Source organism: Pipistrellus hanaki, assembly GCF_964339955.1.
Source record: "Pipistrellus hanaki genome assembly, chromosome: 7".
In the NCBI taxonomy this organism is placed as follows: Eukaryota; Metazoa; Chordata; class Mammalia; order Chiroptera; family Vespertilionidae; genus Pipistrellus; species Pipistrellus hanaki.
In genome coordinates this window covers 78530193-78552756 of record NC_140509.1, presented here as the reverse complement: position 1 = coordinate 78552756, position 22564 = coordinate 78530193, and the positions used below count along the sequence as shown (strand labels likewise).

The window sequence follows — 22564 nt, the reverse complement described above, 5'->3', positions numbered from 1 at the left end:
AGAAAAGTTTTCTCTATTATTTCCTGCACCATGCAAGGAGCCTAAGAATTATGTACAGTTTGAGAGGAAGCATAATTTTTTCTTACTTAGTGGTTTATCTTGCCTCCTCTTGACAGTTTTCTTGTTCAATGTAACCAGCAAATGAATGCTTTCCTGCACAGTAGACTTGCAAGTACTGCAAACAGTTTTCCCATTTGGCTTACTCACTGATTTGACACCATTTGCTTTTATTTTTTTATTTTTTAATATATTTTATTGATTTTTTTTTTAGAGAGAGGAAAGGAGAGGAATAAAGAGTTAGAAACATCGATGAGAGAGAGACATTGATAGGCCTGTGGACTGAAAGGTCCCTGGTTCAATTCCGGTCAAGGGCATGTACACCATTTGCTTTTAGAATGATTTTATCTGGAGGGAAAATTTGTATTTGGAAAACTGACCTCTTCAGAGAAGTCTGATTTGTGCCTTTTTTTGTATGCCATGGGTGTATGCGATATCTGTTGCCCCAAAACGATATCACCTCAAACTTAGAAGCTTCAAACAATACTTGTATTCTCTCTCGTGTTCTGTGTGGTGTAAGTCTGGGCCTGGCTTAGCAGAGTCCTCTGCTTCCATGTCTGAGGGGGGCAGCCAAGGTGTCAGCCAGGCCTGAAGGTTCCTCTGAGACTTTCCTGGGGAAAGATTTGCTTCTAAGCTCACATGGTGTTGGCAGCATTCAGGTTGTCCTCAGCTCCTTGCCATGGGGGCCTTCCTAGGAGAGTTTCCTAACAAGGAAGTCTAGCAAGACAGGTTACACTCGATCTAATCATCCTCCCACACAGAACTGTGCTCATGGGATCCTAGGACCTGGGCAACCCGCTGCAAAGTTCTAGTCCTTCCTCCAGGCCCGCTTTCTACCAGGCCAGTTTTAATCCCAGGCCCACCAGCTACACAGCCAGGCAGGCGCTCCTGCTGGGTTATCACACCAGACAGCAGCTGTTTCATGGTCTGACATTATTTTGTCTTCTATGCCTTCTTAAATCTCTAAATTAATTGTAAAATGAAGCTGTGGTGGGATAGGTTCACCTTCTCAAATGATCCTCAGTGCGTACATCTGGTAAACCGAATTTAATAAACTCTGATCAGTTCTCTATTTCTGCTGGACGGTTATCTATTTTAGCCACCGCAGACCTTCCTGGATTAAAATAACTCTTTGATTTGCCGGTGAGTCCATTCTTTTTTTTTTTTTTTTTTTTTTTTTTAAATCAATCTTTATTGTTCATATTATTACAAAGGTTCCTCATTTCTTCCCCCTCCACCAGGTTCCCACCCCACCCTCTGCCGCCTCCCCATCCCCCATTGTCCTCATCCATAGGTGCACAGTTTATGTTCAGTCTCTTCCTCCCTCCCTTTCCCCGATAGTAAATCCCTTTTCAGATAGTAAATCTGTTACTTAGCATTTTCTCATATCAATAATACCTCCTCATGCCCAATGATACACTTCACACAAAAGACATTTCCAAATAGGTCAACCAGCCTCATCCATGCCCCACCCAAGGCACTCACAGATCAACACCCCAGCGCTATACTAACTCAACACATCCAGATCTAAACCTTCATCATTTGATTCAGCAGACCCTCAAGTTCCCGCAAAAGTTTCCAGCCATGTCTGAGAGGCAGCCGTGGGCAGGGACAGGCGAGGAGTGAGCTGTTTCGGGCCTGGCTGCTCCGGGCCTGGCCTCTGTTGCTCTGGTTCGTTCCACAACCAGCTGCTCCGGGTCTGGTCACTGCCGCTCCCGACCTAGTTGCTCTGGACTTGGCTGTTGCTGCTACAGGCCTGGCCGCACCCGACCCGGCTGCTCTGGGCCCGGTTGCTCCGGTCCTGGCCGTTCCGGGCCTGGCCGCTCCCAGCCTGGCAGCCGCTGCTCCGGGCCTGGCCGCACCAGACCCGGCTGCTCCGGGCCTGGCCGCTCCCAGCCTGGCAGCCGCTGCTCCGGGCCTGGCCGCACCAGACCCGGCTGCTCCGGGCCTGGCCGCTCCCAGCCTGGCAGCTGTTGCTCCGGGCCTGGCCGCACCAGACCCGGCTGTTCTGGGCCTGGCTGCTCCCAGCCTGGCAGCTGCTGCTCCGGGCCTGGCCGCTCCCAGCCTGGCAGCCGCTGCTCCTGGCCTGGCCACACCAGACCCGGCTGCTCCGGGCCTGGCCGCTCCCAGCCTGGTAGCTGCTGCTCCGGGCCTGGCCGCTCCCAGCCTGGCAGCCGTTGCTCCGGGCCTGGCCGCACCAGACCCGGCTGCTCCGGGCCTGGCTGCTCCCAGCCTGGCAGCTGCTGCTCCGGGCCTGGCCGCACCAGACCCGGCTGCTCCGGGCCTGGCCGCTCCCAGCCTGGCAGCTGTTGTTCTGGGCCTGGCTGCTCCCAGCCTGGCAGCTGCTGCTCCGGGCCTGGCCACACCAGACCCGGCTGCTCCGGGCTTGGCTGCTCCCAGCCTGGCAGCTGCTGCTCCGGGCCTGGCCGCACCAGACCCGGCTGCTCCGGGCCTGGCCGCTCCCAGCCTGGCAGCCGCGGTGAGTCCATTCTTGAGCTCCTTTAGCCTAGAACCACTCCTACAGCTACAGTCATGTGGCACGTGACCTGGGGCCAGAGGGTCCAAAGAGGCCTCACTGACATGCGCAGCTGCACAGAACAAGCTGCATGGCCAGTTCAGAGTCCGCGTGGGAGGAAACTCCACCAGGACATGGCCACCAGGAGGGGTTATTCATTGGGAGGACCATTGCTACATAAATTCTCTATCTACCAAGCCAGACAGCTTACGTATGATGACTCTGATGTCATTGAGAGAGTGATATACTAACACTTTTTCCTCCCCCTTTTACTTTTTATTTCAATGAATGCCATGGGTCCTTGGGAGATGCTGCCCACAAGTTATAACCAAATGGAAAACTCCCGGTATATTTTCAATGTCTTCTTGAGTCAGCCATGAGTGACAGTGTTGCTGTGTTTCAGAACTCTCTACTGTGCAAGGCGGCTGTCCACGCAGGGATCATTGCAGATGAAATGGGTGGTCAGATCAGCGTGTTCCAGCACAAAGGGTTAAGTCGATACCAAGGAATCCTGGCCAATGGTGTGCTCTCAAGGGAGTAAGTACTTTGACTTTTCTTTGGAGTGGGAGGTAACTCCAAGGCATAATTAGCTCACAGTTTTGAAAGGACAGCAGCCCTAACCAGTTTGGCTCAGAGGATAGAGCATCGGCCTGCGGACTGAAAGGTCAGAGGTTCTATTCCGGTCAAGGGCATGTATCTTGGTTGCGGGCACATCCCCAGGGGGAAGTGTGCAGGAAGCAACTGATGGTCATTGATGTTTCTAACTCTCTATCCCTCTCTCTTCCTCTCTGTAAAAAAAAAAAAAAAAAAAATATATATATATATATATATATATATATATATATATATATATATATATATATATATATATATTTTTTTTTTTTTTTTTTAAGGAAAGAACAGCAGATATGTGATACCAAGGGTTTGTCAACTGTGGGGAAGATATGTGTGAGTGTTACATTAGTATTTTATAGTGTCTGTGAGGAAGGTACATGCAGTAATAAAAAAAGCTCACTGGTTGTGCTGACAAGTAAATTAAAATGGCTCACATACGAAGTCCCAGAGCAGAGCAGTATTTCTACTCAGGTGCTTTAGTGGAGAGCAAAAGACTTGATTTCTTTTCAGTCTTTCCAGTTTCAGGAATTTATAGTTAATCTTCCATATTATTGAAGATACGGAAGGGAGACTGGGGAGCTGAAGTAAGCCCGTTCTGAATTACGGCACTCCCCAGCAGGCTCTTACGATGAATAATACTTCGGAAGTGAAGAACAATGTCGTTGGTTGACATTGTTTACTTCTCTGTTTGGTATTATCCTCTGTTTTTTTTAGTAGCCTCATAAGAAAAAAGTATGTCAACTACTTTAAATGTTTCAGCCTCAGCTCTTAATGCTTCCAGGTTTCCTCGGCTCCTGGAATGGAAAACTAGGGCTGTGAGGACTAAATATAGGCTCAACTGTGGACCAGATGTCCACACATGTAAACAGGCAGTGAGGAAGGTCCGGAGGGAGGCTCCCCTTGGATGAGTGCCTAGTGAGGGAAAAGTGCCCTTCGAGCCTCCGTGTTTATCTCTCTTCCTCACGCCCTGTCTGCCCCTGGAAACGTCCCCCCATGACTGCGACTCTGGTATTTCTGACAGGTTGTCACATGTTCTTGGTTCTGAGGACATAGCACAAGACAGAGGTGACAGGCATTTCGGGATCCGAAAGTAGGTCAGGACCCACATCTTCCACCACTGGCTCGCTGTGCATAGCTCCCCTGCCATTCGGCCCTAGCCCCCTCTTGCATGCAGAGAGAACATGATCCTGTTTTACTGTTCCATCCTCACAATGGATTGTGAACTATCTTATCTGGTTAAACATCACATGGAAGGAAGCTTTATTTCTGTGGAATGACACCCCTGAGTTTCCGAGGCCCCATTTCCCTCCATCCCACCAGAGACGTGTAGCTGTCCCCTCAAAAGAGCTGGGATCAAAGCCGTTGCCAAGGGTTTCCGTTCCGTGGTGGGGCACAGTCCAATCTGGCATCAGGCTGGCTTAGCTTGAGTTCCCGGTGCAGTCCATCAGCCCATGGTGTGTGGGGTCCACAGGCCACATGGCTCTGGAGGGAACACGAGGAAATGCAAGGAAGCAGGAGCACAAAGCCAAAGGAACCAGAAAACGAAGAGAGTGAGCTCCTTTGTCTGGAGGACTATGTATTCCCAAATTTTCCGGGGCTTGCAGTGGCCCTGCCCCCTTTAGCCAGTGACCTCTGTTCCCAGGTTTGACTGACAGGCACCTTCCCTACATACCCCCACTCACTGCACATGCAGCCGTCTTCCCCTTTGTCCAGTCCCTTCCCCCAGTGGTGTGAGGGAATGGACTGGGGGTTCCCTGGGGTGTGTAAAGTTGCAGCTTCCTAGTGAAGCTGCCCAGTGCTGTGTTTATAATGCCTGGCCTTCCCTTTGTTCCTTTTCTCATATTAATAACTAGCTAATTACAACGCTATCGCTATTACTTTTTATTTGAATGTATTAGAGTTTAGTAATATTGCGTGTCGAATAAGGATCTTGACCACAAAGGATAACATTGTTTTTGTAAGAAAATTTATTTTATGTTTCAAAGAACCAATCTGTGAACTCACAAGTATACTTTGAGACAAAAGAATGATTTCTGGGTTTGGGGGTGTTGGCCTAAGCTCACTAAGTTACAGTCCAAAGGCCATGTGCCCAGCACTTCAAAAGGCCAAAAGGAAAAATGTTAGTTTGGAGTAAGGAAAGGTTTAAGATTTTCTTTTACTTTTGAATAAAAATTATTAAAACCACCGAGTGATAGTAAACATTATGTTCTCAATTACTTCTGCGATATCAATTGAGCTTAATACATGTGAAGCTGCTTTATATAATTTGAAATTAAAACTTCAGTGCAAAAAAACAGCACCACTATCTGAACCATTAATGGATTAGGAAAATGTTTGCTTCATATTCCGTATTTGAAGAGATATTCCCATTTTTGTGTTGATGTGAGCAGATAGGAAATCCAGAATTCTATCAAGGTTCCCTTCTTCCTTCTAGCCCTGATTTTGCACTGACTTTTAGCTCTAGGAGAGGAGTGAACTGTAGGCTGATAGGCTTTTTCATTCATTTATATTCCCAAATCTTCAGGGAGCACTTGTTTTTATCTGTGCTGGTTTGGGGAACCAGTGTACGTGCGGTCATTGAACTTCTGTTCCCACACATGATTGTTTGGTGTTCAGGAAAAAACACAGAAGGAAGCATTGCAGCGGAGGAAGAAAGAGCCCCTAGAGTAAATATCCAGGGCTCTTTTGGGGTTCATCCGGGGTCAGCCTACTTCCTGGATCTGGGGAGACCAGAATGGAATCAGGAAGAGGTGCTGACTTCACAAGAGGAGGATGGCTCCAGCTGGAGGCCGGGAAGGCTTGTCTTTCTGTTTACATCAGACTGTTCTTGATTGCTTCTGTGGGCCGCCGGGAAGGCAGGCAGTTCCTGGAATCTGATTGAATACATTCTCCCGAATCTGTGAAAGCCTCTGAACCCCCACATCCCAGGGGCGTTTTCTTTTTTAAAAGAGGACACGTACCCATGGAATTCTCTAAATGGTCATATTCCATTAGTTCCACAGAGTGCGATGGAAAAAACCCTTCCGGCTGATAACGGAGGAAAGTGAGGAAGGAGCTGTTAGAAGCTGAGCCTTCCCTGGCATCTTCTTCTCCAGGGTCACTCCAAAGTTACCCCTCTTACCATAACTTCTCCGTTTCAACAACAGCAGAAAAGCTTAATGTTTCCTGGCAGAGGGAACAAGGGTAGGCTTGCAGCAGTATCGTTTGGGTTTATTTGGGCCAAATTTCAAGTGAAATACTTAGTGCAGGGACATTAGAGAAGATGGGAAGATCCGTCAAAGAAAGGCTCTGAATCTTAATAAAAGTTTAAGTATGAATCACAACACTGTGCCTCTTTTCTTAAAGGTCAGGAGAGCTGGGTCCTCCTCCCAGCTTTGCCACTAAATGTGAACTTAGTCAAGTCCCCTGACCCAAGTGGTCTGAGTTTTCTCATAAGAAAAATGAATAGGGCCTGCACTTCATTCGGGACAGCGGTTATAATAGAACCTTATGGAGAGTACCTGGGTTGATGGAGTCCCTGCCTGAGGGTAGACAAAGAATGTGAGAGAGAATATTAATCCAAAGAGTTTGATTACCTATTACTTCTAAGAAAAACGTTGTTGGGAAGGTACTCATGCTCTTTCTAACTATTTTGGAGTTCTCTGCGTACTTCTAAGTTCCATACTCTCTGTCCAATATTACCATATATAATTCAGAGTTAGATATTTAAAATGTAACTCATACCAAAACCAGTTTGGCTCAGTGGTAGAGCGTCGGTCTGCGGACTGAAAGGTCCCAGGTTTGATTCCGGTCAAGGGCATGTACGTTGGTTGCGGGCACATCCCCAGTAGGAGATATACAGGAGGCAGCTGGTCGATGTTCCTCTCTCATCGACGTTTCTAGCTCTCTATCTCTCTCCTTTCCTCTCTGAAAAAAATCAATTTAAAAATATATATATTAAAATGTAACTCATATTCTCAGATTGTAAAATAATGCCACACACATGACATCTACCTTTAAAAAATATATTTTTATTAATTTCAGAGAGGAAGGGAAAGGGAAAAGAAATAGAAACATCAATGATGAGAGAGAATCATTGATCAGCTGCCTCCTGCACACCCCACACTGGGGATAGAGCCTCAACCCAGGCATATGCCCTGACTGGGAATGGAACCATGACTTCCTGGGTCATAGGTTGACGCTCAACCACTGAGCCATGCAGGGCTGGTGACATCTACCTTTTTGTGTTTCCTTCTAGTATCTATTACAGTAAGTACTATGTACATGAGATAAATCTTGAGAGTTCCAGATTTTCTATTGTGGTTCTCTATATTTTTTTACACCATTGAGTTAGTGATGGATTTTTAGAAAGTTAAATATGGCGTTAGGTCTTAGAAATCTCTTCTCTTCCGAAGAAGGCAAGCTCAGAACAAGGCTAATTTAATAAGTTCTTCCACACAGGCTGTAGAGCAGCAGGGCTCTGGAGTCCCAGAGCTGAATGCCGATGAGCTGGAGGCTGTCTTAGAGCAGTGAGGGCCAGTTCAGGCCAGTCAGTGAAATGCTTTGAATTTCTCCCAGTGACAGCTGTACCTTGTCATCCTGAAGCAGGCGCTGGTTCGTGGCGTGGTGCTGTGCGATCAGAGAGAGAAACTGGGTTGAGGTTGTTCAGAACAACATTCTGGGGCAGGACCCTAAGGAAAGGGTAGAAAAGTCTGTAGAGAAGGCAGCTAGCAAATGGCATGCTGTTCCTCTAAAAGTGGCCAGGCTTCTTCACTTCTCGCTGTGGTCTTTGATTGTTGACAGTGAGTGGGACATTTACGGTGAATGCTGAACCAAAGGAAGTATTCAGGGCAGTGATCCTTTCTGCCTCTATCATCAAATATGAACACACTGTGGACTCGTAGTTTTACTGCTAGCTTTACCCAGTGGCCAGATAAGTTTCTATTGAACGAGTACAAAATACATTTTACATAAATGGTAATGGCACGCTTTAAAATTAAATACCCATTGCATTTTGAAGTTTTTATTACATGTTCTTACAAGTTAATATCTTTTTACTAGGTAAAGTATGATACTTTGTAAAACACTGTGTAATATGAAGTGAGAATTCTTGTGATCTGTCTGCAACATGTTAATTAACTAGAGGGCCAGTGCATGCATTCATGCACCTGTGGGGTCCCTTGGCCTGGCCTGTGGGGATCGGGCCGAAACCAGCTCTCCAACATCCTCTGAGGGATCCCAGATTGTGAGAGGGTGCAGGGCCAGGCCAAGGGACCCACTGGTGCATGATTGGGGTTGGGGAGAGACTGTGGGAGGGCTCTGGGGTGGACCCCAACAGTAGGCTAACCTACCAATCAGAGTGCCTGCACCCTGGTTGCCAGTGCATGTCATAGTGACTGGTCCAACCATTGGACATTTAACATATTAGGCTTTTATTATATAGGCTTGGGATTTAAGGTTGTTTCTGAAACTCTACATCTGTGCATTTCTTCTCAAATACAGTGATTTTTATTCATAAGCAGTGACTCAGAGTCCTGCTCACTTGTCACCTAGATGAACTTAGGAAAGTTGCTTACCTTTGCTGGCCTGATGCTGAATGCTAGTGATGGGGCTGATATCAGTGGCCTTGCTGGGGGCCATACGGATGACATGGGCTGTGGGGAGACTCTGTGAGTCCTGTGCTGCCAGGTATCGTGCTGTGCCAGTCGTTAACAGCCAGGTAAGCAGCTCACTTTTTCTGTTTGTGTTTCCCATTTCAGTGGTTCCCTGTCAGACAAGCGATTTCTGTTTGCCTCCAACGGTAAGGATCATGCTTTTCTTAGGAATTTGATATTTCCAATTCCTCATGACAGTTTATTCTTCCATATCCTTCAGGTGATACAGCTTAAAGGATTTTGGGTTTTCCCCCCCTCAGGTCACACATTACCAAGTATGCTATGACTCAATACACAAGACAATAAGCTTAATTAATATTAATGTTAAGCAGAAAATATATTTCTTTATAATCTAAGCTCTCTCAAACTTTTGCCAAAAAAGAATGAAAATTTGAAATGACATTTATTTTAAGATAAATTCCATGTTTGATTTTAACAGAAAATTATTTAAAGATTTTTTTTTTAAATTGATTTGAGAGAGAGGTCTGCTTTTTGTTCTGCTTATTTATGCATTCATTGGTTGCTTCCTTTATATGTCCTGACCAGGGATTGAACCCGCACCTTGACATATCGGATGACACTCAGACCAACTAAGCTACCCAGCCAGGGCCAGAAAAGCTTTTAAATAGTACGACTTGGTTGGTAGGTTTCTTGAATCAAGTTATTGAACATGAGTATATAAAATAAAGGCTTTTTGAAGGAATTTTCATCATTTGCAGCAACCTGGATAGAACTAGAGAACATCATGCTGAGTGAAATAAGCCAGTCAATGAAAGAGAAATACCACATGGCCTCACTCATTTATGGATATTAAAAAACATTATAAACTGACAAACCAAAAGATAGATATAAAGACAGTAAAGCAACAAGCAGACTGTAAAATTACAGCGGGGAGATCTGGGGGAGATAAGAGATCAACGGAAGGACTTGTATACATGCATATAAGTACAACCAATGGACATAAAACTCTGGGGAGGGAGGGGATGTGTGGGAGGAAGGGAGTGGGGGAAAAAAATCAATAAAATATGTAAAAAAAAAATTTAAAAAAATAAAAAAAAACCAAAAAATAAAATAAAATAAAGGCTTTTTAAGGTACTCTGTGTAATCTTGTGATATTTTAAGAAGAACAATAGGATGTCTTCCTTGTCCAGGAAGAGGAGTGTGGCCTTTACATGGCCCCTCCAATTGCCTTGGACATGGACAGTCCAAAGGATGGATGTCATGTACAATTTACTGATCTTCAGAGCAGCTGACGTACCTGCTCTTCAAGGTACAGAGTGCAGAATAGACAAGAACCTCAGCATTTTAAGCCTTTAGGGCCCCTTGCACTTGATTAAAATCAGGATGAATTTAGGTCAGAAAGGGAAGTCTACACTAGGGACTAAGATGTCACTTACAGGGAATGTGACTTCCATAAGGTCCATTGGAAACAAAAGCAGCAACCATTTCAAGATACAAGGGAGTCAAATGCAAACTGAGTCATTCAAACACTAGCAATTGAATAATGGATTTGCTATCACAATGGAAGTAAAACAACTATTTCTAGGTTTTATATCTGAAGTATTTCAGTGCTCTTTTCTCCTAGGTTGCAGCACATCCTTACGTTTGGAAGCAGATGGGCAAGTCAGAGATTCTTGGCAGTGGGACGACGAGTTTAGAGAACAAGTTCATTGGTCTTCTGGCCACACCCGACGTCAGGACCACGGCCCGTCATGGTCTTTGGCGGACAGCAGCAAGAACCACAAACAAGAGTGGCTGGAAATAGATTTGGGAGAGGAGAAGCAAATAACAGGTACTGACACAAGTGCAGTCTCACAATTGCAAAATGATTTGGGGTTGCAGTTGTGTTTCTGACTAAATAGATGCCTCCAAGTCCACTGCATCCTAATCTCCACATTGTCCCGGTGGAAGAACTTGCATGTGGGTGGTCAACATGAATGTATGTGTCAGAGAGCTGATACCTCCATGGTGAAACTGTCTATGGTATATCTCAGTGTGAAAACACTCATCAGCTATCAGGTTTCTCAATGGAAATAAGACACGTTGGCCGGTGAAACGATTAGGGATTTCACATGAGTGAGGGAGAAAAGAAACATGAAGTTAAAATACATGCTGTCTGTAACATGATTTAAAAACATTAAAAATAATGTTTTCTTACAAGGGATTCGGACCACAGAATCCAAATATCCAAATTTCAACTTCTATGTTAAGAGTTTTATGATGAACTTCAAGAACAACAACTCCAGGTGGAAGACCTACAAAGGAAGTGTGAATAATGAAAAGAAGGTAAGATAAACTCGGGGGGAAAAGAACTGAGCAGGAGACCAAGCCTCCATACGTTTTATCAGCATGCTTCCAGAAAACAGATTCTCAGTGCCAGCTTAGTTAGGTAACTTGGCCTTCCTTTGCAGAACCTTGTATCTTTAATATCAAGAGTGTCTTAAAAAATGCAACAGACATAGAATCCTGGCTTTGGTTTCATGTAGCCAGGTATGAATCTATACTAATAAAAGGGTAATATGCTAATTAGACTGGAAGAACTTCCAGGAGACTTTCCGGATGTTCTTCTGGACAAAGCCATAGTGGCAGGGCCACGGTTGAGGCGGTTAGAGGCCAAGAGGGGAGGGCAGTTGTGGGTGAGAAGACCAGCAGGGGGGCCAATTGGGGGCAAGCATGTTGTCAGTGGGGGTCAGTTGGTGTGATTAGAATAGCGGGGGGGGGGGGGGGGTTGCAGTTGGGGACGAGCAGGCCAGTGGGGAGGGAAGGTGAGGGGGAGCAGGCTAGCAGTAGGGGCAGTTGGGGGCAAGCAGGCTGGCAGGAATGCAGTTAGAGGCGAGCACACTGGCACCAAGGGGCAGTTGGAGGTGATCAGGCTGCTGGGGGAGGGGGGCGCGTTTTTAGTGAGCAGGCCAGCATGCAGAGTGGTTAGGGGCAATCAGGCAAGCAGGCAGGTGAGTGGTTAGGAGCCAGCAGTCCCAGATTGTGAGAGGTATGTCCAACTGCCAGTTTAGGCCCGATCCCTGTAAACCAGCAGTAGAATATCCTTTGAGAGGTCTCAGATTGGAGAGGGTGCAGGCCGGGCTGAGGGACACCACCCTCCCCCCCACCCATGCACAAATTTCAATCACTGGGCCACTAGTGGGTTAATAAAAAACTGACTAATAGAATCTTCAGGAGCCAAAACCAGTTTGGCTCAGTGGATAAAGTGTCAGTCTGCAGACTGAAAGATCCCAGGTTTATTCTGGTCAAGGACATGTACCTTGGTTTTGGGCACGTCCCCAGTGGGGGGTGTGCGGGAGGCAACTGATCAATATTTCTCTCTCATCAATGTTTCTAACTCCCTCCCTTCCTCTCTGTAATAAATAAATAAATAAATAACAATAAAATAAAATATATTAAAAAAGAAAGAAAGAAAGAAAAAAGAATCTTCAGGAGAAGGTTACCTGTTTCCACAGGTGTTTCGGGGCAACTTGAATTTTCGGGACCCAGTGATGAACAATTTCATCCCTCCCATCGTGGCCAGATACCTGCGGGTCATCCCCCAGACGTGGTACCAGAAGATTGCCTTAAAGGTGGAGCTCCTTGGTTGCCCGGTTACACAAGGTAGGAGTCTTGGTGGGTTAGTAAGTAATTGGATGGTGGCCATCTCCTTTCCCAAACTGTTGTCAGGAATGTGGTTTTTTCCAATATCTCTTCTCTCTCAGGCAACGATTCATTGGTGTGGCGCAAAACCAGTTCAGATGCCACAGAAAGCGAAGATGAGACAATCACAAAACTCATCCCCTCTGGAAAAATGTCCACAGGTAGAGCACTTATGTTTTGTGATTTCCTCAGGAGTATAACTGGTGCTCCATCCGATATCACGGTAGCTTCAACAGAATTTCTTTTCTTTGTCATATAAATGGCTGGAAGCAGATGTGTCAGAGATATCTGCACATGTGTAAATGATGTATGCCTACAGCTACTCATTGTGGTATTGTAAGTAGAAAAGTTAGTGTTTGCCCTTCGAATGCTAGGTAAATCTTTTATGGGAAAATAATAATACATCCATGCAACGGTATACTCTTTAGCCATTGAAAAAAATGTGTTAGTAATCTAGAAAGTTCTCTGAGATAAATTGACAACTTAAATAAATAAGCAAGGTATAGAACAGTCTGTAATATGTGTGTAAAAAAAAGGAAAAATAAAGATGTATATATTCTAGTTTTTCTGGAACAATGTCAGGAAACATAATTTGGCTTTCTGTGGAGGAGAAAAAGAGGTAAGAGATATACTTTATTCTATACCCTTATACACTTTTTGAATTCTAAACATATAAGTGTATATAACTCATTTGAGTAATGAACGTTAAAAGGACATTTCTTTTTTCAGTATATAAATAATTTATATATTAATTTTATAAAATTTGGAAAGATTAGAAAAATATAAATAATATAAATATAAATGCTATGAATCAGCTTCCATAGATAATCACCAAATTCCACTATATCAAGTAAATTATACTTATATTTATAACTTTGAGACAAAATGATAGCACAACCTATATTGTCTTGGAGCATGTATTTTTCACTTAGCATGGTATTATGAGCATTTTCAATGTCAGTAAATAGTTGAAAAGCACAATTATTCGTATCTTTAATAGTATCTTTTCAAATGGAAATACCATTATTTAGTTAACCATTCCCTTACTGTTAGATGTTTAAGTTGTTAAATTTCCCCAAAATGTTTACTTTTATAAGAAACACCACGGATGTTTCTGTAAATTTCTAAGTTCCTTACCCTTTCTTGCATGAACAACACTTTTCCACTCCTGGTTGTCTCTATATTTTCTTCTCAAGAGTCACAGGTAGAACAGGTGAAAACAAACACTGCTCCTTCTGAGTCGTTTGTGTAGTCCCCACAAGCTGGGGGCCTGCCACGGTGCCGGTAAAGTGGCCTCCTTTTCTGAAGCAGAGAGAGCCGTAGGAAGACATGGTCTGCAGGCTGTATTTCCTTCCAGTCCAAAGCTCTGGTAACCAGAAGCCCAGGCCCCCAGGCCTCTGATATGGTCCAGGTCCCAACTGCCCACTCTCAGGGGGAACTGGCTGCTTGAGCCGAGGGGGTAGCTCTGTGTGGCTGAATTCTTGACCTGCCTGAATAGCTCCTGGCTGGGTGGGACAGCTTTACACCTTCCCTCCGTTCTGACTTTGGGAGTCTAATGTAGACCAAGTAACAAGCTTAAAGTAAGCGTTAATCCCCGGAGAACATTGAAAACTGCCTTTCGAAATGAAGTCCTGCCATTTGTGACAACACGGATGGACCCAAGGGTAATCTGCTAAGTGAAACAAGTCAGACATTGAAAGACAACTACCATGCTTTTTCATTTCTATGTGGAATCTAAAACAACACAACAAAATAAGCAAAGAAACAGACTCATGGGATGGGGGTTGGGGAGTGAGTGTAAAAGGGGAAAGGATTAAAGTGTACAAATTGTAAATAACTATAGTAACTATCTGGTGTCAGGTGGCTACTACACGTATCGGAGTGATCACTTCATAAGTTATATAAATGTCTAATCACCATGTTTTACACCTGAAACTAATATACTATTCTATGTCAACTGTAACTGAAAAAAATTTTTTTAATTATTTAATAGTAATAAGAAGAAAGCTGCTTTGGAAGTAGGGAGAAGGGAATACATTTTATTTCTCTAAACCTTAACCAGAATTTTGAATTCTTTCTTCTTGCTTTCCAATGTCTATAAATGCCTAGCATGTACTCATTTCCTCATGCATTACCCCTTGGAAGGATTTTGAAATCAGGGTTGAGTTTTAGACGGTGAAATGTGGTTGCAGGTCGCTTCTGTTGTAACGTGATGCTTCCACTCCTAGGAGCAAACGTCGCAATAGTGGCTGGCGCGCTGCTGCTCCTTGCCCTGCTGATTGTTGGAATCTCTGCGGTCCTTAAAAGGTACGTGGCTTTACATTTCTCCCCTACTTATGGGAACAATCACAAAAACAAAAGTTTAGCCCTGACCGGTTTGGCCCAATGGATAGAGCGTTGGCCTGTGGACTCAAGGGTCCCAGGTTCGATTCTGGTCAAGGGCATGTACTTTGGTTTCAGGCACATCCCCAGTATGTTTCTAACTCTCTATCCCTCTCCCTTCCTCTGTAAAAAAAAATCAATAAAATATATATATTTTTTAAAAGTTTACCCTGTAGATGCTTATGTGGAGAAAGACAACATTGCTCCCTCCAAGATAAAATATTAACTTGTATTTTACAAACGTGTTGGCTGGGGGTTGAAAGTTTCAAGTATTATTTTATAAACAGTACTTATCATGTAGAAACCTTTCCAGTGAATTTTCTTGTCTTGCCAGGAGGAAGAAGAAAGGAACTCCATATGCATCTGTGAAAGCCTCAAAAACAGGTGGGTTGAAATTTCTGTCTTCAACTTTATTCTTTGAGGAAGAGATAAGATCTGCTGATTAAAAGCACCATTCAGTTTTGTTTTGTTTTTTTAAAAATAAAATCTATAGCCTTTAAGTTAACAGATTTATAAGGAAAGAATATATTGTGTCTCATCTTTTTAATTCAGAGTTTTTAGGAGCAGTTTACTCTCCTTTTGTTCAACATCATCCCATCATTTATCAACATTCCTTATTCTTCTTTTTGGCACTGGAATTGAGGCCAACACGTTGCCTCTAACCAAGGAGAAGTTATAAAAGCACCGTCTGTGCACTGTGAACTCAACACTGTCCAGCACTCAGCACCCGCAGACTTCCCTTATAGTTTTCTGTCTGGGAAGGTGGGGGCAGGACTAGGCAGGGTTTGTGCTTGGGCTTCGGAGAATCCTTAGGACACGAGATGCTCAAGCAAGGTGTCAGCAGCAGTCCCGAGAGAGGGCCACGGGCCAGGGCCCCTGAGAATCTCAGACACGGCTCCGGACTCAGCTTCCATCCGGTCTAAACAGCCAGCTGTGTTGATTCCTTGGGTCCCAAATGCCATGGAAAGCCAGGGGGTCTAGCATTAGGAAGATATGGGACCTGATGGGCCCACAGATACATTTTAAAGGCACAGTGGAACGCATGGCTGGGATAGTGTTTGCTGTGGCTATGACACCCTCGGTGTGCTGTGTCTACCACACACACACGTGAGGCATTTGCCCCTGAGTTCATCACAAGGTCAGCCGGCAGATGGCAGCTTGGCCTGTGGCTCATGGAGGAACGCAGCATGGAGCCGTGCAGAATGCGTGCTGTACTTCTAAGCTATCGCCTTATTTCCTGTCATCTTTGTTCCAGACTGTTGGAAGCAGATTAAATATCCCTTCGCGAGGCATCAGTCAGCTGAGTTTACCATCAGCTATGATAATGAAAAGGAGGCGACACAGAAGTTAGATCTCATCACCAGGGATATGGCTGGTAAGTGTCGGGCCTCTGCTTATGGGAGAGGGGAGACCAGGAGAAAAATAAGACTGAAATCCTGCTGGTTAGATGGGGTCCTCTAAATCAGTCATGTGTGGCCCAGCTGGTATGGCTCAGTGGTTGAGTGTCAGCCCATGAACCCGGAGGTCATGGTTCTATTCTGGGTCAACACACATGCTCACATGGTGTGCCAAATCCCCAGTAGGGGGCGTGCAGGAGGCAGCGGATGGATGATTCTCTCTCTTCATGGATGTTTCTATCTCTCTCCCCTTCTCCCTTCCTCTCTTTGAAATCAATAAAACACACACACACACACACATTTACATCAGTAATGCATGAAGTTTTCTTTCTGCATTCTGTGCAGAGTTGCAAACTGACACTGAGATATTTCTCAAGAGCCCCGTTCAGCCAAGGAGGCTTATACCTGCAGGGGCTGCAATGACACCCAAAGCAATGGCCCCGAAGTTCCACTGAAACCTGGAAACTCTTCATTACTCTGTTTTGTTGTAGGTTTTCATTAAGGCACTAGGAAAGAGGGACTAACAATGAGTTAAGTACAGCTTCTGCCCTTGAGGAGAGGAGATAAGAGGTGAAAAACCTGTCCAGTGTCAGAATGGCCTGGGCATCCCTGATCCTCAAGCTTTGGGAGTTAAGCTTTTCAAACTGTCTGTGTAGAAAAATCCAATTTTTGCTTTTGTTTTTTGTTTTTTAAATTTCTAACCCATCCAGGACTCATACTTTCCTAAAACACCATATGAATTAGTTGTAATGACATTTTCAAAAAGACAGACCGTTTACAAAGCTCTATTTTTTTTTTTTTATTAGACTCAAGGGACATAAAATTACTCTCTCCGGTTGCTGTAGGTTCCTAAACACTGGCTCTCCATTCGTGTGGCCCTCTCTGCAGATTTGTCCCAGGCAGTTCTCAGGGGATGCAGGCGTCTCCAGACCACACTCTGAGCAGCTTCTGGCTTCTCAGAGTGCGTGCTGAGGGTCAGCAGCGTGGGGAACTCCCTGGGAACGCAGCTTTTCGGGCCAGGCCCCGGGCCTCCCGGGCCGGCAGTGCCCAGCTGGTGCATGCACCTGTCAGAGTCTGGAGGTGCCAGTGGGAAGAGGCCTCAGGGGCAGAGATGAGCATCGCCCAGCCAGAACCCACCTCGCCTGGTACATCTTGGCCTCCCTCCTCGCGCCTGGCCCACAGGCCCTGCGCGGGCACCCTCCCCTGCCAGCAGCTGCCTTGCCCGTGCGTGTGCCGCGCGGCGGGTGCACCGGTGACGTGTCTCCTGCGCTTTGACTTTCAGATTACCAGCTGCCCCTCATGATCGGCACCGGCACCGTCACCAGGAAGGGCTCCACCTTCCGGCCCATGGACACCGAGGCGCAGGCGGCCGGGGCCGGCGGCCACTACCGCTGCCCGCTGGCCCGCAGCCACGAGTACGCGCTGCCGCTGCCGCACGCTGAGCCCGAGTACGCGACGCCCATCGTGGAGCGGCCCCGCGGGCGCCCCCTCCCGGCGCAGCCCGGCTACCGCGTGCCCGCGCCCCCGCGCCCGCCCGCCGCCGCCTTCCCCGGAGCCGGCGAGGGCGCCGCGAACCAGGGCTACCAGAGCCCGCAGAGCCCGCAGAGCCCGGCGCCCCCCAGCCCCGAGCCCGGCTACGACCCCGGCTACGACCTGCCCAAAGCGCCCCTACCCGCGGAGCGTGCGGAGCCCGACGGCCAGCACCCCCTGCACGACGCCTACTCAGCCCCCCGAGACTGCCTCAAGCCCCTTAGCCAGACGGCCGTGACGGCCCTCCTGTGAACACATGTGCACGCAATGTGCACGCAATGTGCACGCAATGTGCACGCAATGTGAAAGGAGCCTGCTGTGGTACTGAGCACGGCGCTGGGCGGCCCTGGGAGAAGGGAGGGGTGTGTGTGTGTGATTGTGTGTGTGTGTGTGTGTGTGTGTGTGTGTGTGTGTGTGTGTGTGATTGATTGTGTGTGATTGTGTGGGTGTATAGTGTATGTGTGTATGTGGTTGTATGGTGTATGTAATGTATGTGATTGTGAGTGTAGGTGGATGTGTGTGTGATTGTGTATGTGTAGTGTATGTGTGATTGTGAGTGTGCATGTGTGATTTAATAGGATCCTGCGGTGGAATCCCAGCGACCACCTCATACTGTTTACAAAGCTGTGCAGTTGGTTTTGTTCTGACCCTTTGGGCGGGAGCCTGTGGGGTTCTGTTAAGGCTAGAAAAATGGGGGGTGGGGGGTGATTTTTTTTGACGGCATTTTCCTGTCTCACACTGTGACACTGAGCTGCTCGGGTGTGCCATGTGCAGTCTGTACGGAGCTGTATTTAACGGGAATGAAAGTAACTTACGTTCACTTCGCCCGAGGTTGGTTCTGCACGGGGGTGACGTGGGAGAATGCAGCTATTGCAGGCACGTATATCATACTGGGTTCCCTTGTTCAAGATAGCGCCTCTGATACTGTTAGCAGCAGGTCTGTGTAAGCTTCGTCTTATTGCTCTGGCTCATTTCCTTTCCTTTGATAACTAGAACTAAAAGCATTGCTAGCATTCTTCTCCTGGAAGGAATTAAAATTACTTGAAGCATGAAAAGCACACCAGGGTGGTTGTTAGCCATTATGATTGTAGATTAAAAAAACACACACACACTCAACCACCTCAGCAACTGCCGGGCCTGGAGACCCCGGTTCCGGTGGATGTGCGGGCGGGTCTGGGCCTGCACTGGGCAGGCCTGTGCCTGCAGGGGCCTCCCTGCCCGGCCCCAGAACCCGCCTCCCAGGGGAACTGCCTTCAGCACACTGCTGCTCCCTCAGGTCAGACCTGGCAGAGACTGGCTTTCACATGCACATCCACCTTGACACACTCTGCAAAGCCAAGTGCTGAGACTGAGCAGCAGCCAGGAGAGCTGGCTCCCCCAACGAAATGAAGGTGGCACAGCGATGCCAGTCTGCATCACTGTGCCGGATGCTTTTGTACCTCAGAGTGAAAATATTGCTGAGGTCAGATGCCCACATGCTTCGTGCCTTTTGTTGTTGTTTTTTGTTCCAGAAATAGCACATTATACTCTGTGTGTCCTTACAGGAGGGACCGAGGCCGAATCTAAGTAGAGCTCTTGAGGCTGAGATGGTTGGGGACTGGACTGGTTTTGTCAGGAACACTTACCCGGAGTATGTGTCTAACTCCCCGTGAGCCCGGACCTCAGCTGTACCTCATCTTCCTGGCTGTCATTTAAGTGTGCTTCGTGAGTTCACTGTGGGGGGTTTCGCCTCTTTTGCCAAAGAGGAAAATATGTTTGTTTGTTTGTTTTACAGAAAACATAGACCAAAAAAAAACAACAACAACTAATGATGTATTATAATCTTGTATGATTATAACTTTCTGTGAAAAATATAAATATAATGGCCAGGGTGCTGGAATGTCACAGACTATCTGGTGGTTATCGTGGAGGCTCAATGGGATACTCTGTGGCATTCACATGGTTTTATATACATACTAATATAATAAAGTACGCCAAATCAAATGCCTGTGCCTCTCATTGGTGTCTACTGGTGGTGCAGACTCCAAAAACAGACAAGTGGTACAGTGCGAGAAGCATGGGCTCAGATGGGTCTTGGTTCCAAACCCTAATCGGCCGCACAATAGCTGATGGCTGGGCAAGTTGTGGCAATCAATGAAGATGACCAGGTTAGAACAAGCAGAGGCTAGTCAAGAGCTTGCTAGCTACCGCAGTGGAATCAGCCGCGTCACTTGCATTTCGGCAGAGAGAGACTCCAAGGCAGCAAGGAGGGGAGAGGTTTCTGTGGGGAAAGAGGGAGGCTCTGGGATTAACTAGAAGTGGAGCTCTTGTTAACTAGGGGGACATATTTGGTTTCCTCTTGGTTGGTCCTAAGTTGGAAGTGGGGATGAAAATGAGGGAAGCTAATAATTATTCACCAAATCCTAGAGATTAGATGCCAGTTATTACCGGTGTTGCTGATTTCCTGGATTGTTACCGGAAATAGTGGTCTGATTTATGGCAGGTTGGCTTCCTGGGCCGGTTACTGTGGGTTATGGGTTGGTTTCTTGCATTAATTGCTGTAGGTTGTGAATCAGAGATCTATTTTTATAGAGTTCTGGACATCTCCCATTTGCATATCCGGTCTGTTATTACAAATGGCCCTGAGCCCCAGGTTCCTCGTGTATAAAATGGATACAAATGTGCCTTTCTCCAAGGAACAAGCGTTGTCCCAGTGAATTACAGATAAGAATTCATTGGGACAACACTAATCAGATTGTTTGTTCTATCTTAGGTCTCTATTTTCCCCAGTGGGTTGTATATATACTTTAGCATTAAAATATTAATCCATAAGATTAGACATTTTTACAAGGCAGGTCTTTCCATCACCTTTCTTCCCTATGCTCATGATTTAATCATGATAGTAAGTGGAGGACAAGACTTTGGTTTTTTTATTATTATTGAATTTATTGGTGTTACATTGATTAATAAAATGATACATATTTAAGATATGCAATTATATAATACATCATCTGTATATTATGTGTTCACCACTGTAAATCATGTCTTCATCACCATTTTAAGTCCACTAAAGTTGGTGAATTTATATTGATAATATTTCATTTTCTATTTTATTTTTTAAACATATTTTTATTGATTTCAGAAAGGAAGGGAAAAGGAGAGAGAGAAATATCAATGATGAGGGAGAACCACTGACCAGCTGCTTCCTGCACACCCACTACTGAGGATTGAGCCCCAAACCCTGGCATCTACCCTGACCAGGAATCGAACCTGGAACCCCTTGGTCCATGGCAGGATGCTCAATCCACCCAGCATACCAGCTGGGCGATAACATTTTATTTAGGATTTTTGCATTAATATTCCTTTGTGAGATAGGACTTTCATTTTCTTTGTGTCAGTCTTTTTTTTTTTTTTAATATATTTTATTGATTTTTTACAGAGAGGAAGGGAGTGGGATAGAGAGCTAGAAACATCAATGAGAGACAAGCATCGACCAGCTCCCTCCTACACACGCCCCACCAGGGATGTGCCCGCAACCAATGTATGTGCCCTTGACCAGATTCCAACCTGAGACCCTTCAGTCCACAGGCTGACGCTCTATCCACTGAGCCAAACCGGTTTGGGCTGTGTAAGTCTATCAATTTTATTAGCTTGATAAAAACTGTTTAGAAGTTTTCTTCTCTTTCCAGGTTTTCTAGTGCTAAGCATTAGAATTATAAGCTTTATGAAGGTGTGGTAGCATTGGCCCATGCAACAATGTATTGTGGTAATTTGGTGCGAGACAATTTTTTCTATGGAAATCTGCTTAATTTTTTTTTTTTAATCCTCACCCAAGAATATGCTGAGAGATACATTGAGCCCGTAACCCCTGCAGGTGCCCTACCAGCAACCTTTTCGTGCTGAAGACCATGCTCAATCAACTGAGCCACTCTAGCCAGGCTGTTTAATTTTTATTTTATTTATTTGTTTTTATTAATTAGGGTGATATTGGTCTACATGAACATATAAGTTTCAGGTGTGGATTTATATAAGATCTGTATATTGCACCCTGTGCCCACCATCCAAAGTTAAATCTTTTTCCTGTCAGTAGTTTTAATAAATTACATTCTCTGAGAAATTTTTAAATTTATTCATATAGAATTGAAGAAAATAGTCTATTATCCTTTCAGTTTTCTCTGCTTTTATGGCTATTTCCCACTTCTTATTTTGAGCATGCTTTTACTCTACTGGTTCGTGACTAGTTTACCAGTAGCTGGCAGTTTGTCTTTTCCCCCTGAAAAAAAATCCATTTTTAATTTTTCTTTGGTTCTACTATTTTTCTGCCATCAGAAGCTCACAGCCCACTTGTTCCAGCCCCCGGTGGAAGCAACGCTGCCTTGAACAATGGCAAGGAGAAGCCTAGGGAGGCCCCTGGTGAGATTTACACCTTCCTCTGATGTCACAAATACCCTTGTTGCAGCTTTGCTTCCTAAAGACTAAAGAATGTGGGGCTGAGTGTACACAGGAAGAGACTGTGTGTGTGTGTGTGTGTGTGTGTGTGTGTGTGTGTGTAGGGTTGGAGGGATTAGAATGCTGTCCTCTCTAGGACCTCAGATCCTACAATGTAACTTCAGTTCTGGCATTCTAAAACTCAACTACAGAAAAACTGTTTCTAGTGCAGTATAAACCCCGCTCAACTAGAACCATCATTTCTGAAATCAAAGCTGAATCAATCCTAGGTTCCACCAAACCTTGTATCATTTAAGAAATAGAAATATAATTATTGAGGAGAAAGATTGAAAAGCTGACAATTTCATCTCTATCTCCCCCTTTCC

The 22564-nt window shown here is 45.5% G+C and overlaps 1 protein-coding gene across 1 annotated transcript in view; it reads left to right on the top strand.

Moving 5' to 3' along the window:
• Positions 1-19569, top strand: part of DCBLD1 (discoidin, CUB and LCCL domain containing 1) — a gene marked incomplete at its 5' end in the record, with an annotated part of 55250 nt that extends 35681 nt beyond the window's left edge. Inside the window, 10 exon segments of the mRNA XM_084890136.1 lie at positions 2976-3109; positions 8926-8966; positions 10406-10612; positions 10982-11106; positions 12276-12423; positions 12525-12623; positions 14655-14769; positions 15179-15228; positions 16100-16219; positions 17524-19569. Of these exon segments, the coding sequence (XP_084746262.1) occupies positions 2976-3109; positions 8926-8966; positions 10406-10612; positions 10982-11106; positions 12276-12423; positions 12525-12623; positions 14655-14769; positions 15179-15228; positions 16100-16219; positions 17524-18023 (1539 nt within the window). The 3' untranslated portion in view covers positions 18024-19569.
• Positions 19570-22564: the final 2995 nt, after the last annotated feature.